This window comes from Haliotis rufescens, unplaced genomic scaffold (assembly GCF_023055435.1).
Source record: "Haliotis rufescens isolate VD_foot unplaced genomic scaffold, xgHalRufe1.0.p SCAF_7, whole genome shotgun sequence".
NCBI lineage: Eukaryota > Metazoa > Mollusca > Gastropoda > Lepetellida > Haliotidae > Haliotis > Haliotis rufescens.
Window position 1 is genome coordinate 39,261,154 of NW_025964361.1, and position 18,300 is coordinate 39,279,453.

Below are 18,300 nucleotides of genomic sequence, written 5' to 3' on the forward strand. Positions count from 1 at the left end.
ACTTACTTGCTGACATAGAACTGAGAAGAACCAGCAGGGACACATCCTACTGAAAAAATAGTTGGCTTAAAATTAGATTATTCTAAGCTTGATAAATGTGCCCGAACTTTGTCTCATGCAGAGCTTGTACAATTTAAGGGTTTCCAGCATGAAACCTTTACATCCATCAGTCGTCGCTATATGGCTGAAATAATGCTGATGCGACATAAAATTTAAACTCGCTAACATCCGTCAGAATATCTAGTTGATATGTCAGAGGTTTAGAATGAGATGTTCAAAATAAGGTCTGATTTGACACACAGTCTTTTGTCCATCGTGTTGTGTTGTATTGTCATAATGGTTTCTGTGTATTCTGAAAGAAATGCACCCGTTAAGCAACCCATGCTTGCCGTAAAAGGCGACTTTGCTTGTCGTAAGATGCAACTTATGGGATCGGGTGTGGTCAGGCTTGCTGACTTGGTTGATGCATGTCGTCGTATCATGTTCATGTTGTCAATCACTGGATTGTCTTGTCCAGACTTGATTATTTACAGATGGCCATCATTATACTTATATATTATTGCTGAGGGTGGCATTAAACAACAAACAAACAAACTGAAAGAAATGATATTTATTTTTAAGTTATTTTTTTAATTTGTGCAATGTCACATGGGGTTAAGAAGTGTATTTTTGAATACTGACAACTATTTATGAAACATTCAAGATCTTGAATATCCTCCCAAAATGTCAAGAATGAATTTTATGGATTTTTTATAACTGACATTAACTGATTTAACAGAGGAATCCATGATCTTCAGTTGTAGTTAAAACATAACAAAAATTCTGTGTTTTTTCCACGTTTAAATAACAGTGAACTATGTGCCCTTCATCCTGGAGACGTTACCTCCACAAATGCCTGATGACGCGAGAGATAGGTCATATGCAGCAAGTCATGATCAGAGGCGAGCCATGCTTCCGTCAGTGATGCTTGTGCCAAGTTAAGCCAGGAGTAATTATGTCATAAATATTTTATATCATATGATTTGTGTAACCCGTTATCATGGCCATGCCGATTGTATCAGGGACCTCTGGGAAGAAAGTACTTGTTTTGATGTATTTGGTTCAATTGGAGATGCAGTTTTTTTGACAACATTTGGCAGTGGGCATGGATTTATCTGGGTGAAATTAGCATATAAACTGGATGAGGTTTGGAATGGGCTGGGGCTGCTGCTGTGGTGATTCTCAACAGTGTGACGCCACAGTGTGAATTAGTTTGGGGGCGACAATCACATGCTGTTTCTTGTTGCTGAGGTTCAAAGATGTAACCCCTCAGTTTGACCCCCCTGCCAGCTGTCTGTGTAGTGTGACCCTCCCAGCTGTCTGTGTAGTGTGACCCCCCTCCCAGCTGTTTGTGTAGTTTGACCCTCCCAAGTGTCTGTGTAGTGTGACCCTCCCATCTGTCTGTGTAGTGTGACCCTCCCATCTGTCTGTGTAGTGTGACCCCCCTCCCAGCTGTTTGTGTAGTTTGACCCTCCCAAGTGTCTGTGTAGTTTGACCCTCCCATCTGTCTGTGTAGTGTGACCCTCCCATCTGTCTGTGTAGTGTGACCCTCCCAGCTGTCTGTGTGGTGTAGTGTGACCCTCCCAGCTGTCTGTGTGGTGTAGTGTGACCCTCCCAGCTGTCTGTGTAGTGTGACCCTCCCAGCTGTCTGTGTGGTGTAGTGTGACCCTCCCAGCTGTCTGTGTTGTGTGACCCTCCCAGCTGTCTGTGTGGTGTAGTGTGACCCTCCCAGCTGTCTGTGTAGTGTGACCCTCCCAGCTGTCTGTGTAGTGTGACCCTCCCAGCTGTCTGTGTTGTGTGACCCTCCCAGCTGTCTGTGTTGTGTGACCCTCCCAGCTGTCTGTGTTGTGTGACCCTCCCAGCTGTCTGTGTAGTGTGACCCTCCCAGCTGTCTGTGTAGTGTGACCCTCCCAGCTGTCTGTGTTGTGTGACCCTCCCAGCTGTCTGTGTTGTGTGACCCTCCCAGCTGTCTGTGTAGTGTGACCCTCCCAGCTGTCTGTGTAGTGTGACCCTCCCAGCTGTCTGTGTTGTGTGACCCTCCCAGCTGTCTGTGTGGTGTAGTGTGACCCTCCCAGCTGTCTGTGTAGTGTGACCCTCCCAGCTGTCTGTGTTGTGTGACCCTCCCAGCTGTCTGTGTTGTGTGACCCTCCCAGCTGTCTGTGTGGTATAGTGTGACCCTCCCAGCTGTCTGTAGTGTGACCCTCCCAGCTGTCTGTGTGGTGTAGTGTGACCCTCCCAGCTGTCTGTGTTGTGTGACCCTCCCAGCTGTCTGTGTGGTGTAGTGTGACCCTCCCAGCTGTCTGTGTGGTGTAGTGTGACCCTCCCAGCTGTCTGTGTAGTGTGACCCTCCCAGCTGTCTGTGTTGTGTGACCCTCCCAGCTGTCTGTGTGGTGTAGTGTGACCCTCCCAGCTGTCTGTGTTGTGTGACCCTCCCAGCTGTCTGTGTGGTGTAGTGTGACCCTCCCAGCTGTCTGTGTATTGTGACCCTCCCAGCTGTCTGTGTGGTGTAGTGTGACCCTCCCAGCTGTCTGTGTGGTGTAGTGTGACCCTCCCAGCTGTCTGTGTGGTGTAGTGTGACCCTCCCAGCTGTCTGTGTAGTGTGACCCTCCCAGCTGTCTGTGTGGTGTAGTGTGACCCTCCCAGCTGTCTGTGTAGTGTGACCCTCCCAGCTGTCTGTGTGGTGTAGTGTGACCCTCCCAGCTGTCTGTGTGGTGTGACCCTCCCAGCTGTCTGTGTGGTGTAGTGTGACCCTCCCAGCTGTATGTGTGGTGTAGTGTGACCCTCCCTTACTGTCTGTGTGGTGTAGTGTGACCCTCCCAGCTGTCTGTGTGGTGTAGTGTGACCCTCCCAGCTGTATGTGTGGTGTAGTGTGACCCTCCCAGCTGTATGTGTGGTGAAGTGTGACCCTCCCAGCTGTCTGTGTGGTCTAGTGTGACCCTCCCAGCTGTCTGTGTGGTGTAGTGTGACCCTCCCAGCTGTCTGTGTGGTGTGACCCTCCCAGCTGTCTGTGTGGTGTAGTGTGACCCTCCCAGCTGTCTGTGTAGTGTGACCCTCCCAGCTGTCTGTGTAGTGTGACCCTCCCAGCTGTCTGTGTGGTGTAGTGTGACCCTCCCAGCTGTCTGTGTGGTGTAGTGTGACCCTCCCAGCTGTCTGTGTGGTGTAGTGTGACCCTCCCAGCTGCCTGCGTGGTGTGACCCTCCAAGCTGTCTTTGTGGTGAAGTGACCCTCCCAGCTGTTTGTGTAGTGTGACCCTCCCAGCTGTCTGTGTGGTTTGTCCCTTCCAGCTGTCTGTGTGATGAGTGTGAACCTCCCTTACTGTCTGTGTATGTCACCCTCTCTCTCCCTCATTTCATATCCAGTGACTTAATTAGAACCAAGTCAGACAGCAGAGCCATCAAAGGTTGGGTAACTGAGCCACAATCAATTCTAACAAAGCATCGAATTGCAGAAATCGCAGTCTGGGAATTTGAATTTGACAGTTTGGCAAATATCAAAGGTCTTGATGTAAGAAAAAGGGAATTTGGTTGAAGACTTTGAAATGGTACACATGTAGATCCTCACCAAAGTGAAAGGTCATAAATGCCAGTGTTTCATTGTTCGTAGCTCACCTGGTCCTTTTGCCAAATTGTGTTGTAACAAAGTAATGCATATGGTTTTAGCTCACCTTCTGTCATTAACCTTTTACATTTTTGGGGGAACACAAGGCCTATGAAGCTGAAACTTTGTATGAATGATTCCAGCTGGGTTGTCTCTAATACACGCTCACAGAATTTTTATCTGATTTTAAACATGGCCGCTATGGTGGCCATATTGAAAATGTCACTTTTAGCCATAATTAAGACATTATTTCACGTATCATTATGAAACTGATGTGTGTTAAGTATTTGGTGTTTGGAATAATGCATACCTTTTGGGGCATTTTATTATTTTTGTAATTAGTTATGATGTTTCACTGTCACATACTTCCGTTTTACTGCATTTTTAACATCTCTTCTGAAACTACAAGGCCAATGGAACTTAAAGTTTTTTATAAATGATCCCAGGAATTTGTGTTGCTAAAATATGCTCACAGAATTCTGATGTGATTTTAGACATGCCAGCTATATTTGGAAACTCTATCAATTGCTATTAATCGGCCACCTTGTTTCCAAATGTATAGAGACCGCCTCCGTGGTCTTGTGGTAGAGCTTCCGACCGGAGAGTGGAAGGTCCGGGCTTTTATTCCCGGCCACGTCATACCAAAAGATGGTACTGGTTGTTACCCTGTCTGGCGATCGGCATTAAGGAGTTAAAACAAGGACTTGTCGGCTCTGAGTCAGTATACTGTGTCTGAGTGGGATATTCATGTTAAACTGCGGCATGGTATCTCAGTGAGCTAGCACTATAAATCGGCATCAGTCCGGACAAGTAGCTACACACACACACACGTGCATGCACGTCGCTATATAAGTGCAATAATCTTGGACGCGACGTTAAACCCAATTTCACCTCACCTCTTAAGTGTATAGAAATTTGGTATTGGTGTAGTTATTAGTGGGACCTAAGATGTATGTTTAATTTTTTGCGATATTATGAATTTTGACCTTATTCAACCTTTACAGCATCCTGGCTGGTTTCTTTGAAATGCAAATGGTGTCATGGGCAATGGGCAATAAAAATTCATACCGGTGCATCATTTCAAAACTATACTCACACGCAAAAGAAATGCAAGTGGTTTTAAGCAAATAGGTGACAAACACGGAACCATAAATTGATACGAGTTTTTGCATATAGTGAAGCCTGATGGTGTTATCAATATTTTTGGTTGCATTTTGGAAGCCCCGAGTAAAAATGCAACATAAAAAACGAATCGCCAAAACGCACCATTTCAATGAATATGTGCGTACCATGCACCCATTTCTCGCGAAATCGAAAATTCACGAACTGTCACGAACTGTAGTGGGTATAAAACTGTGGCCAATTCTTGGACCTACCACTCCTTGGTCAACAATGCCACGCCTAACTCAAATTCAGAGAAACCAGGCTATCTGACGTTTGGAAGCTGGAGAGTCTGTCCAAGATGTCTGACCACAGATGACCTTCCTCGGAGCGGTCGTCCTAGGGTCACCACTCCTCAACAAGATCGGCAGATTACCCGTCAACACCACTGACATTCGTTCTTAACTGCAAGTGAAAGTGCTCAACAGACCATAGGAACACATAATCGACACATTAGCCGGGACACTGTGATCCGACGTCTCCGTTCCAACCTCAGATGTCGCCGACGAGCACGTCGTCCTGTTCTCCAACCACGGCATCGACAAGCACGACTTCAGTGGGCACAGGGTCATTGCAATTGGCGTCATCGTGAGTGGAGGCGTGTCATCTTCTCTGATGAAAGTCACTTTTGTGTCTCCCATGCAGACGGAAGAGTCAGAACCCATGTGCTTTCTGAATGTTGGTCAAGGTCGGGGACACGGCGTCACTGCTCAGCGGTATATCGACCAAGTGATCAGACCCCACGTTGTTCCATTTTTTGCACAAGATCAACAACACATTTTCCAGCAGGACAACGCTCGTCCCCATGTTGCAAGAGCTACCATGGCCTTTCTGCAACAACATAACATCCGTGTTCTACTGTGGCCAGCCCTCAGCCCTGATCTGAACCCCATGAAAATTGGAATGATTGACTGAGTATGGTTGTAGGCCACTTTTAGCAACATTCCGGCAATAACACGGCAAGTGGTCCTGTGCACAGCGCACAGATCACAAATCAGGTGAAGTTAAGCAACGTCGGTCTCGGAAAGTAGTTGGATGGGTGACCACATTTAGCAGCTTGACTCCTTCGAGTTTCTAGGGCTTCGGTCCTGTCCCACACTGATGCACATGTACCACATGTGGTGTCTCCTTAGGCAAGTGACTTTGTTTGAAATGTGCCTCAGTTCACCAGCAGTGAGTGGGTACCCGGTAGGATGAGGTGGTAATGTGGCTGTTAACCTTCTAGCGCCTCACAGGCAGCTTGGGTTGTATACTCCCCAGGGAGTTGAGAATGAAAATCGAGTGCTCACTGATCCAATGACCGGAGTAATAATAGTGTAGCGCTATGAGCATCCACTTGGTGAATGGAATCTGGCACATTATAAATGCACTTCTTCTTCTTCTTATTATTATTATTATCATTATTAAGGGACACCAGAAATGGACTTCACACATTGAAAATCGAACCCAGATTAAAGGCGTGACGATGAACAATTAAATCGTTAGACTACTGCACCACCCTTATTAACAATGGAAAAAATAGGCTTTTGCATATGGTTGCCATGGAAACCAAACTTTTAAAGAAAGAAATTGTTCATGGGAGAGGCTGTCAGCAGGTTGGTCCAGGCAAAGTTTCACACCATCCTACACCTTTTGATACAGGAGAAGTTCAAGCAGGCCCACACTGTCCACAGATGACAGGCCAACAGATTTGCCAATTAGACTACTGTCAGTTACACCATGCCTGGTCAGAGCTAAAATAGCCATTGCTTCATCAGGGATCTACATTCAGTCAGGGGTCACTTTCGTCTGACAGACTACTTAAAAGGGTACATGACCCTGTTACCCCTGGCAACCCTGACCTTTGCAGTCCAACAGGGATCCAGAAACCGGCCTGTATGCAGGACTTGTGAATGCAAAATGTCTGATTTGAAAACGTGCAAACCTGACATTTTAAAGTTTGCCAACCGGATATTTTTGAGAAATTTTGGCAGGACATTACAACCTGAGACTGGATATTATAACAAAGGATATAAAACAAAGAGGTGCAGCCAGACTGATGCATGTTTTTGTTGTTGATGAGTGTACACGCAACTTGTAGAAGTGACCAAGCGCTATTGGTCAACATCCTATTATGCGCAGTAAGAAACTACATTGTATTCCCTCAGGGAATTAAGACAACCTTTAATTGGTCAATAATATGTGAGATTTGAGATAAAACATCAGTAGACATGATGATTTAGTAGTTTTCCAGTTCTGCTAAGCATTGTTTTATATGCAGAAATTAAGATTACTGTGTATCTTTTCTCAAACAGGGATGACAATCTTCCGCGGATCTGCAAATTTGAGTGAAAGCAAATTTGATAAGTTCTGATGAACCCCCTATAAACACCCCCAAATTATGGACCACTCTCCATTTAAAAGACATTTCAGCTGAAAGGGAAAATATCCATTCTCATCCCTGCATAAACTAAGCCGGAAATAGCAATCATGTGTACACACTTCCTACCAATCTGCCGGTAATTCAGTTAAAAAATACACAATAATATGACTTCCCCAAAATTTGATGCCACATTGTATTTAAAAATATTGTTTTATTAGAAAATATATTCCAATATCATGTTATTTTAGTTGCAGCGTTTACCATATGTATTTAAAATAAAAATATCCATAAGAGTAGCACTTTGGAACAGCTGATTTCTATTGCCGTATATTGTTACGTTGGGAACAATTTGATCCGTCACTGCCGAGACTTTTTGTGGACTTGAAAACATTTTGTTGACATATAGCCAAACAGTCGAACTACAATGAATATGACTTTTATTGAGTCAAAGTGTGGCATCTATGACATATGTATCCATTCTCTGTCAACTAAAGTTAATTTCAAGGCGTCAATATTGGTAATCTGACCATGGCTGCTGTAAATAACAGTGAGTCACTTCACACACTATTTCGCCGAAATTAATGCAAACAATATTGAATGGAATTTTCAATCAATTTAATAAAATAGATTACAAACATAAGTCCCTACATAAAATTAACACTTTTTACAACCAGAAAGTGAAATTACAGGATTAATTTGTGTAATTCAGTACAGATTTGAGGACATGCTATTTCCAGTATTTACTCACAATAATGTCTTTAGTCTGTGTTGGGGATATAACATCAAGACTCATTGTGGTGTGTTTTATAGAAAAAAAGTGTGAACTATACTCAAGAAAATATGGTAAATGTTATGAAAGTGACCCTGGATTTTATTCATACATGAACATTCACCAGTAACTGTCAAATATAAGGTGGGCTTGACCAAAATAAAAACATCCGATTGGCTAAGAAAGATTTCCGGATCCTTGCAGTTGAAAAAGCTTTGCCCTTAAAGCATGCTTTTAAATATCTTCTCTAATACTGGTTGATTGATGAAACTGAAATTTGGTATGTGAGTACCTTCTGAAGAGGACATCTTATCTTGTTCAAATCAATGAAATTTTTGTTTATTCTTTTTTAAATAGTTTTAAATAGTTAAAAAATCAATTTTTAAAAAAAACTCTGGGCACATGGCTTATCTGAATGTTATGACCCTACGAAGACCCAAGTGTGTTCTAGGCATCAGACTGCTAAATCTTGCAAAATATTTTCCTGTCTTTTTCACAAAAACTTGCACCAATTTTTCTCCAACTCACTTTTGATATTTGTACCAAAATAAGTTTGAAGTGTCATCAAACTATTGCTTCATAAGTCAGGTGAGCTACAGAGCCTTGTGGCGCTAATGTACACATTTTAGTAACAGTTAACAATTCTCCTGCATGGTGACTCGCATCTTCCTGAGGAAAGGGTGATAACTGACTATGAAAGTCCATATTATTCTTGATTATCGATGAGATTGTCTTCACTGGGTGCCGCCATTTGTTTGAAGTAAATGCATGTGATATCAGAGGTGGAATCTGATTGGTCAGTAGGAGGGACGTAGAAGGGACATAACTTGTAATAACCACTGGCGGAGCTATGATCAAACCAAGAAATTCCAGCCTAGTTCGGCAAGAGTGGAAACTGGACTCAGTTAACTCCCTTGCCTCTAGAAGATAGGTGACTCATTGTACCAGATTGGTGCTCATAATATCAGCCACTGGGTGTAGCTGGAATAAATCTGTCAAGCAATAGCCAAACAGTAAAATGAGAGGTGAACGCTTTAGATGATAATGAGTGAGTGAGTTAATATCCCCTCATATGGCATCATCAACCATTTGCAGAGATTCATACTTTAGGAAGGGTAACCATGGTAACATACTGCCTTGACAAATTCAAGATAATTCCAGAAAGAACTACTTTTTAGTCTTGAAAACTTCAATATTTTTTTAAGAAGTTGCATTTGTCAAATGCAGAGAAAAGAGCTGAATATTTACCGAGATCCTAGTTGAGCTAATGAAGTTGAAAGGAATGCAGTAATTGTCTCTCCCCAGACAAGACGGCAGGTGTGCTTTTGTGTGGGCAGGGAGTGAATGGAATGATTCGGATATTAAGACAAAATCAATAGACCCAGCTTGCCATCTGATGGCACTTGATGTGTTTTGTCTTAAACCAAATACAAGCAATTTGATGTTGTTAGGAATTATTCCAATTTTCAGAATATTCAGCCCTTACTTTGAGCATCTTTAATGATAAATTATGTATTTGGCTTGTGGTCCATTAGACAGAATATTGCTTGAGTGAGTGAGTGAGTTGAGTTTAATGCTACTTTGAATTATATCATGTGAGACATGGCAGCTTAATGTTGGAGGAAAGCCCTGAGTGATGAGTTATTTGACGTGTACCACTTTGGTGAAACCCATGAGCAAGGTATTGTGCTGACAGCTGTGCTGGCTCGTATAGGAATATGATCTCAAAACAATCAAATTGTGATGGTAATGGTCAGATGCCATAATTAACATAATGTGTATATGAAGCTAGATTCTCATTCGGACTTGTCCCCCTTTAGCTGCCAGGATCCACAACTTGGTAGTTTGAATCCGAGATTTACCCTGGTTATGATTGCTTCGTATGTTAGCACTTTACCCATAACAATGCAAGTTTTATGATTTGTTTCTTTGTTTCTTGTTTAACACCGCACTCAGCAAAATTCCAGCTATATGACAGTTGTCTGTAAATAATCCAGTGATTGATATCATGAGCATCAATCCACACAATCAGTATACGGTGACATATATCAACCAAGGCAGTGAGCCTGACCACCCTATCCCATTAGTTGCCTCTAATGACAAGCAAAGTCGTCTCTCTTGGCAAGCATGGGTTGCTGAAGACCTATTCTACCCGCAAGTTTTATGAAAGTGATAAACATACAGGACCTGAATCACTTGGGGTTTCTTCCCACAATATGTTGATACACTGTTGTATGACTGATACTGTTCATCGAACTAGCTAACTCGCTCACTTTTCAGTCCCCCATGGAGGTGACCAAATTGACCGGGTGGTCAGGCTCGGTGACTTGGCTTGTTGCGTTTCATTTTACCCCGATGGCGTGGATCATTGCTCACAATATCATCATTTGACTTGATTATTTACAGACCCCATCATATAGCTGGAATATTGCTGAGTGCATTTAACAAACAACAACATTGTCATATCTCTAATGCATGCATAAGTAAGGCACCTCAAGCTCAGTCGTCTGATGAGTGGCAGTGTGCTGTTCAAAGTTGTGTCCCTTTGGTGCGCAATAATCTTATATTTGATATCACCCGCTCATGTGCTTGAGGTTTGAAGTTGACTTGTCTGTGATGAATTCGTGCGGTTTAATTACAGGTGTGTGTGCAGGTGTCATTGACATTGGCGCCTCATGGATGTCAGATTTGAAAGAAGGAATCTGTTTCGAGGCTTTCTGGTTCAACAAAGAACAGTGTTGCTGGTCGGACAAGAATGCCAGCTATATCGAGGATGGGGACTGTGGACAGGTGAGAATATCATATTAACAGGTGAGAATATCATATTAACAGGTGAGAATATCATATTCACACCGGTAGTACAAATATTGAGTGAGAACAAGGGAAGGTGATGGGGAGGTGAAATGGGGTTCAACGTCGCTCGATCCACAAAATCACGGAGTGAGTGAGTGAGTATTGTTTTACGCAGCTTTTACCAATATTCCAGAAATATCACGACTGGGGACACCACAAATGGGCTTTACACATTGTACTCATGTGGGAAATCGAACTTCGGTGTGAAGAGCGAACACTTTAACCATTAGGTTACCCCTTTCACTAAATCACAGAAGGGGTTGTAGTAAGAACAAGCCTTTGGGATGGCAATGGATAGGCATTTAATGCCATCATATAGAAATTAGGCTTCAGTAAATAAGAATGCTCTGAAGAAAGTGTTACTCTTATAATACCAACATTCAGCTTGTGTCCAGCTGTGGATAACTCAATATATCAGTGTTCCAGATAGCGGTTTTACCCATTAAGTATTGGCTCTTGTGTATTCATTCATATGGGTATTTATAGTTTTCTTTGGGTATTCAATATTGTTTTATCTCCCTTGTGTCCAGTCTTTACACCATGGAGTATACAATTTAGAAAAGAAAATTCTGACTGTAATGCTGTTTCATGACTTCTAATATGTATCTTTTTGTGTGCTGCCCCAAGTGTCTAACATGTCTCATGGACTCACAACAGTGATAAGGGGTGGTCGGGTAGCCTAGTGGTTAAAGTGTTCGCTCGTCACACCAAAGACCCGGGTTCGATTCCCGACATGGGTACAATGTGTGAAGCCCATTTGTGGTGTTCCCTGCCTTGATATTGCTGGAATATATATATATTTTCTTTTTCTTTTTTTTCTTTTTTTTTATTTCACCTTTTCCCTGTTACATGAGGAGGATGGCCATCCAGGGCAATGGTCACCCTCACATTCTGAAGACAATGTATGTCTACATTTGGGGAAAATTAAATACAAGTATTGGAAATGGTGCCAAGGTGATTTTTAAGAAATATAACAAAACATACACACAGTCAAGCATTCAAAATATTATTCAAACACTGATCATATTGCTGGAATATTGCTAAAAGCGGCATAAAACCATACTCACTCACTCAGTCAGTGATATACATGTCAACAGTAAGAAAAATGTAGCACCTTTTTAATGCATTATTCACTGTAGAAGAGTTCATGTTTGTGTGATACATCCATTCAACCAGTAAATAAAGATATTTTAAGAAATACATGTACTCTAGTGTTCTTATAGCATTGGGTTTTTTATGTATGCAAGCATCTCAAAATTAATTGGGTAATGGTGATCTATTGTGCGTACACAGACACAAGTTATCAGGAGCTGTGATATGTCCCCAAGGTTTTACCAGTAAGAATAATACACGTGGAGCAGTTATATAATTGTGTTGAGTCAGTGAGAATGATGAGAGAATTGCTTGGTTAAATACAAATATAGCTTTAATGGTGTAATATAATTACCACAATGTTGTAGAGAGAGTTGCCAAGTGCCCTGTATGAGATGCTGGAGGTGATTGTGACTGGTGTGATGAATGACACATGGTATTGATTGATGCTAAGTATGACAGGCCAGTCTGGAACTAGTGGCAAATCATTCCTGTTACCCCACACCCACGTTGTCTACACTATCTGCAACAGTGTTTGACATTTGAACCACGGTTATGGTGATATGGGATATGGTTATGGGATATATGACATGTGACCTACTTTCCCACCCACCCACTCATTCTCCCTCCCACCCATCCACCCATTCACTCTCCCTCCAATCCACCCACCAACCCACTCACTCTCCCTCCCACCACCTTCTTACTCTCACCCACCCACCCACTTACTCTAAACCCACTTATTCTCACTCCCATCCACCCACTCACTCTAAGACCACCCTGCCAGACCACCCACCCAAAAATCTACTCACTCACTCACTCACTCTCTCACTCACTCACTCACTCACTCACTCACTCAGAATTGGGGTTCAGAGTAAGTCTCCATCCACCTATGCTGGTCATAAGAGGTGCCTTAATGGTTCTGGTGCTCTGTCTTGGTGACTTGCTTGAAGCGTGTCATTGTACCTCAACAGTGTGAATCGTTGCTCATAATATCAATCACTGGATTGACTTGTCCAAACTCAGGTATTTACAGGCCATCGTCAAATTGCTGGAATATTGATCCATGCTGCGTTAAACAAGCAACACACACGTACAATGGACCTTGTACGGCCTCCCTCCTATTTCCGATACACTGTAGGTCAGATTGACATCATGGCAGATCACCATTGTTTTAAGACGTTGGAAGACATGATTGATTATTGACAATCTGTCAAGACTTGGATGTGATATTTTCTTCTGCAAATAGACCCTAATAAGTTGACTATTGCAGGATGTGGTTGTGTTTTCTCATCAAAGGCGATCCATCTTGATGTGCAAATAGTTTGAAGCATCTTGTATTGACAAAGCAAGATGACCCTGCGCAATCATCCCTTTCTTTATGATTAAACCATGGTTGTTTTTGTGTCAGCATGTCAAAATAATAAGAATCCCTATTTATCTGCTTTCTTGAATTTCATTTTAACATGCCAAGAAACAAATGCTAAATATGTTTGAAAAGGGGATGTACTTTATCAACATTCCCTTCTGCCACATTAGAGATTTATCTTATGTTATGAGTACAGTTTTCAATTTAATCCGTTACCTCATTGTGAAATGTGTTACTGACTGGTTACATGCTCGCTCACTCACTCACTCACTCACTCACTCACTCACTCACTCACTCACTCACTCACTTACTCACTCACTCACTAATCTATGTATTAAAGGGACCTTATTAGGGGTCATATTTCAGATTTTTAAAATAATGAACACTCTTATTTTACTCATTTTTATTTCAAAGACTCAAAATACTCCTTCAACAAATTAATCATTTGTACTATGTAAGAATGAAAGAAAACTAATTTAAATGCATGAATCAGTGAAAAACCTCAAAAAGTGTCTCTTTAATGAATTATTTCTAAATGTCTGATCTCTGTTTACAACAATGGATTATAAGCATGATAAGGGTACACACAGAATGATTAAAAATATCTATGAATGCTTTCTTTTAGGCATAATCGTTTATTTGGAGAAGCAGGGTTTAGTCGATACTTTGATATCAATAAGGAAAGCCACATTTCAGGAAGCTATGTTTCTTTCTCCATATTAACTTCTCTGTTCTTAAGTTGCCTCCCCTAGCATGACCAGGATCCACTGGTCATGTGTACAAATCCCATAGTTGATGTCTCTTGGTCTATGATGTGCACCACTTAGAACTTACCCTAACATTAAACAATGAGATGTGATACAACAAAAATATTAACTTTTAATAAGGGCATTGAGGTTATCCCACCCACTCACTCAGACAGACAGACATCATCTGCAGTTTGAAATGTGTCATGGCTAAATTATCCAACGGCTTGACAGTCATCTTGTATTTTGTCATTACAGTGCACCATTTTTCTAAATGCTCAGGGTTGGACAGTACTTGTCAGTCATAATGGTTTAATGTGTTTTGAATCTGTCTAAATCAGATCTGATTAATTGGGATGTCTGTTTTTGAAGTCTTCCGACATACCTGTGTGCAGGTGTTTACTTGCATTATTCATTTGTGTCCAGGGTGTCCAGGGTTAGGCCTTTAATTGTAGGGTCCCAGGGTATACAATTGGGGCCGTAAATTTAAAATGGGGGCTCTGACAAATGTCAAAATGTAAATACTGTACTCCACCACTAGTGATGTAAGATTGCACATGCTTGGAAGCCATTATTTGAAAAATAGATATGGAGTTCCCCAACTGAGACAAGTACTAGCACTAGAAAAATGGGAAATAGCAGCATTTATCTTGATAATACAATAATGTAAAAATGGGACAGTAAATTTTGTCTGGTAATAGTGGTATTGACAGATATGATTAGTCACGACTCCTGTTTTAGCAGATTCCAATGTAGCCTATTGTCATGCTGCTTACATATCACACTTCATCGAATCAACCAACTGAAGTCATGCATTATAATTCACCAGTGTCAACATGCAAGTTTTTTTTGCTTTTTGCGATCTCAAGTTTTTTGCTTCTTCTCCAGTGGTACTCGTGGAGTCGTCTGTTCGGCATCAGTGACGGCAATGCAGGGTCCTACATCATCAAGTACCTGCTGTACATACTGTGGGCGTTGGCCTTTGCTGGCATGGCAGCCATGTTGGTCCGGGTATTTGCCCCTTATGCTTGCGGATCGGGTATTCCTGAGGTAAGACTTCATCAGAGAAACACTGTGGTTAGAATTAGACCCTATGCTGGTCATAACAGGTGACCAAATAGGTTTGATCAGGTTGTTGACGTTGTAAGCAAGGATTATATCCTACCTAAATATTATCCCGGGGGAAGTTTCACTCTAGAGTATAGTATCCTAACTTAGTGCCACACTGGTATGGGTTCAAATTCACTTGGGAGAATCATCCTGACATTAGAGAATTTCATCTCTGGGATAAAAAATAGGGTAGGGTAATATTCACTCTTACAACTTGGTTGATTGCATGTAATTGCGCCTCAGCAGCATTGAGCATTGCTCACAATATCACTGGATTGTCTAGTCCAGACTTGATTATTTACAAGCCGCTGTCTCACGCCGAAGACCCGGGTTCGATTCCCGACGTGTGAGGCCCATTTCTGGTGTCCCCCGCCGGGATATTGCTGGAATATTGCTAAAAGAGGCGTAAAACCAAACTCACTCACTCACGCACTACAAGCCGCTGTCATATAGGTGGAATATTTCTGAGTACGGCATTAAACAAAAAACAAACAAGATCATTATGAAACTCTTATTAGACCATTAAACTTTTATACCAGAGGATCACAGAACAAGTTGAACTTAAAAGGTCACTTTGTCAAGAGTGCAAATGCACTGTTCGTACAAAAAATACCATAAATTGGTTCTGCAGGGATGCTTCCCTTAGTTAGATACCAGGACCGGGTGATGTTGGGTTCGAATCCCAGATTATGATCAGATGATCCATGGCCTGGCCTGTCTGCACTGTACGTGGGCTAGTTGGTTCCACCAATGGTAAACGGCTACCACTTACATCACAATTAGCCCTAATTTACAAACCCAGTACTAATGTAATACTGCTACTGTCAGTTCACTGACTCACTCACCCTGCCCCCAGATCAAGACTATCCTGAGCGGGTTCATCATCCGAGGCTACCTGGGAAAGTGGACGCTGTTGATCAAGTCAGTAGGGATGATGTTGGCCGTGTCTGCTGGACTGTCGCTTGGGAAGGAAGGCCCCTTCGTCCACGTTGCCAGTTGCTGTGGCAACATATTTTCTTACCTTTTCCCCAAATATGGTAGAAATGAGGCCAAGAAAAGGGAGGTAAGTGTGGCACAAATGAAATTCATAAAACTGAAAGGATTGTTTGAATTACTATATTGCAAGCTGGTTGCCATGGAAACCTTAGTAGTTAAGCGTAATGAGCAAGAATTACAAAAGAACTTCAATAATTTCAGCCCCTGTATTGATGAAGATCTATATTCCCTACGGTAAACTTTTAAGACCAATTTTCATGATTGCAAACTGCACTGAACACAATCAATAACATTTAGTGGTGCTGCAGACTTGCTTCCCTTAGTTAGATAGGACCTGCTGATTTCTTTCCCCAAGGGGCTCAATATTGTACTATTAATAGCCTTTACTGATTTTCAAATTTAAGTTGCTCAAAGAAGAATAAATAAATATTATTCTAAGGTCAATGATGCTGAACTATACAAAAGATGAGCATTGTCAGGCACAATATGCTTAGGGAACAATTTTGGTCCATTAGCTTTCATTGAAATAGTGGCTTATAAATCATGGACCCCAGTTTGATTCAGAGTAATGTCATGACTAAATTGTCTTGCGTCTATTGTTGATGTTAATGTCACCCCGCTGTGATTGTCTGCAGGTGCTGTCAGCGGCATCGGCAGCAGGTGTGAGTGTCGCCTTTGGCGCCCCGATCGGAGGGGTACTCTTCAGTTTGGAGGAGGTAATATCTGCTTGGACAATATAGGACATTCTGCATACTACATGATTACTGCATAAATATATTCATAAATATACACGCAGAAATGGATGAATAAGTAATAAATCATAATTGGTATTTTAAATTAGATGGGACCTGCAATCACTTTTGTGACATTTTGCATGGAAATTTTCTACCTCATTGGTTGCCAAGGTGATTTTGGAAATGTGTAAGTTTATCGTAAGTAATTGCCCATTACACATGCTGATGATATGTTTACGTTTCTAAATGTTGATTAACCTGGACAGACATGTCTCCTCAACCAGACCTCCAGACACATTAAGTATCTCAACAGCTGCAGTGTATGGGAGCTACATTTGACAGGACACATGAGGTTTACATGTCGGTATATTGTTTCCATTATGAATGCAGTGAAACTAGCAAACATGTCAGAACTATTTGTATTTAATAACTTAAACTATATATATATGTGGTTATTGAACAATGGAACACTTGCTTATACATTGTCAGTTGAGAAATCAAAAAATACTTATTGTGCAATTATCCTGTTCATGAGGCCAGACTTTTTTTTCTTTTTTGTTTACCGAATTTGATTGTGAAAAATGTGGTCGTTAGGTCGAGAGAAAAATTCTTGGTACAGGACTTTTGTAATCATCTTTAACATGTTAAGGTTTGATTTGGATCAATAGGATTTAACTGTAATATAAATGTTGGCTTGGTTTGGATGCTTATAATATATATATCTCAGATCTGTCAGTGGAATTTAATTGTTATGTTTAATGTCAAAAGCAATCTTTACCTTCGACGGTATGAAAAAAAGACTTAATCTGATTTTATTCTTTTTGAATTTTTTCGTTTTTAAGATCGGTGGAACCATGATCCAAAACATGTAAAGCCTAATGAACATCTATGTACCTTCATTATAATCACAAGCTGTGAGATCATGATGTCTCCAAAATATCATTACTTTTCTTGGTTTGTCAGCACCATACCAATAACTGAAATACTGTTCAAAATGGCAGTAGCCATATTCACTTACTCACTCTAAGGTGGCGGTCGGGTAGCCTGGTGGTTAAAGCGTTCGCTCGTCACGCCAAAGACCCGGGTTCGATTCCCGACATGGGTACAATGTGTGAAGCCCATTTGTGGTGTCCCCCGCCATGATATTGCTAGAATATTGCTAAAAGCGGCGTAAAACGATATTCACTCACTCTCTACTCACTCTAAGAAGGTATTATCTAAGGATAATGCATATGTTCTTTGTATTTTGGAAGCAAGGGTGGCCAGTACTTTGAGGTACCACAATTTGTGTGCAGAGTTGCAGCCCTTGTTACGCCAGGATCTGGCTTCAGATCACAGATTCACACTTATTATTATTTTGTCTTTGTGGATTTCACCAAAGTGATAAACATCTATGACCGGGGCCCTGCTCCATAAGGTGATCTTAACATTACGATTGTCTTAAGTCTAAGTTAAAGTATGGGGATTATGATCGC

At 41.6% G+C, this 18,300-nt stretch overlaps 1 protein-coding gene across 7 annotated transcripts in view; it reads left to right on the forward strand.

Moving 5' to 3' along the window:
• LOC124144189 (H(+)/Cl(-) exchange transporter 4-like) overlaps window positions 1-18,300 on the forward strand; it is a 90,705-nt gene that overhangs the window by 46,832 nt on the left and 25,573 nt on the right. For all 7 annotated transcript variants that reach the window (XM_048388245.1, XM_048388246.1, XM_048388247.1 and 4 more), the window contains 4 exons: window positions 10,570-10,718; window positions 14,874-15,035; window positions 15,952-16,158; window positions 16,727-16,807. In XM_048388245.1, coding sequence (XP_048244202.1) covers window positions 10,570-10,718; window positions 14,874-15,035; window positions 15,952-16,158; window positions 16,727-16,807 — 599 coding nt within the window. The remainder of the gene's footprint in view (window positions 1-10,569; window positions 10,719-14,873; window positions 15,036-15,951; window positions 16,159-16,726; window positions 16,808-18,300) is intronic.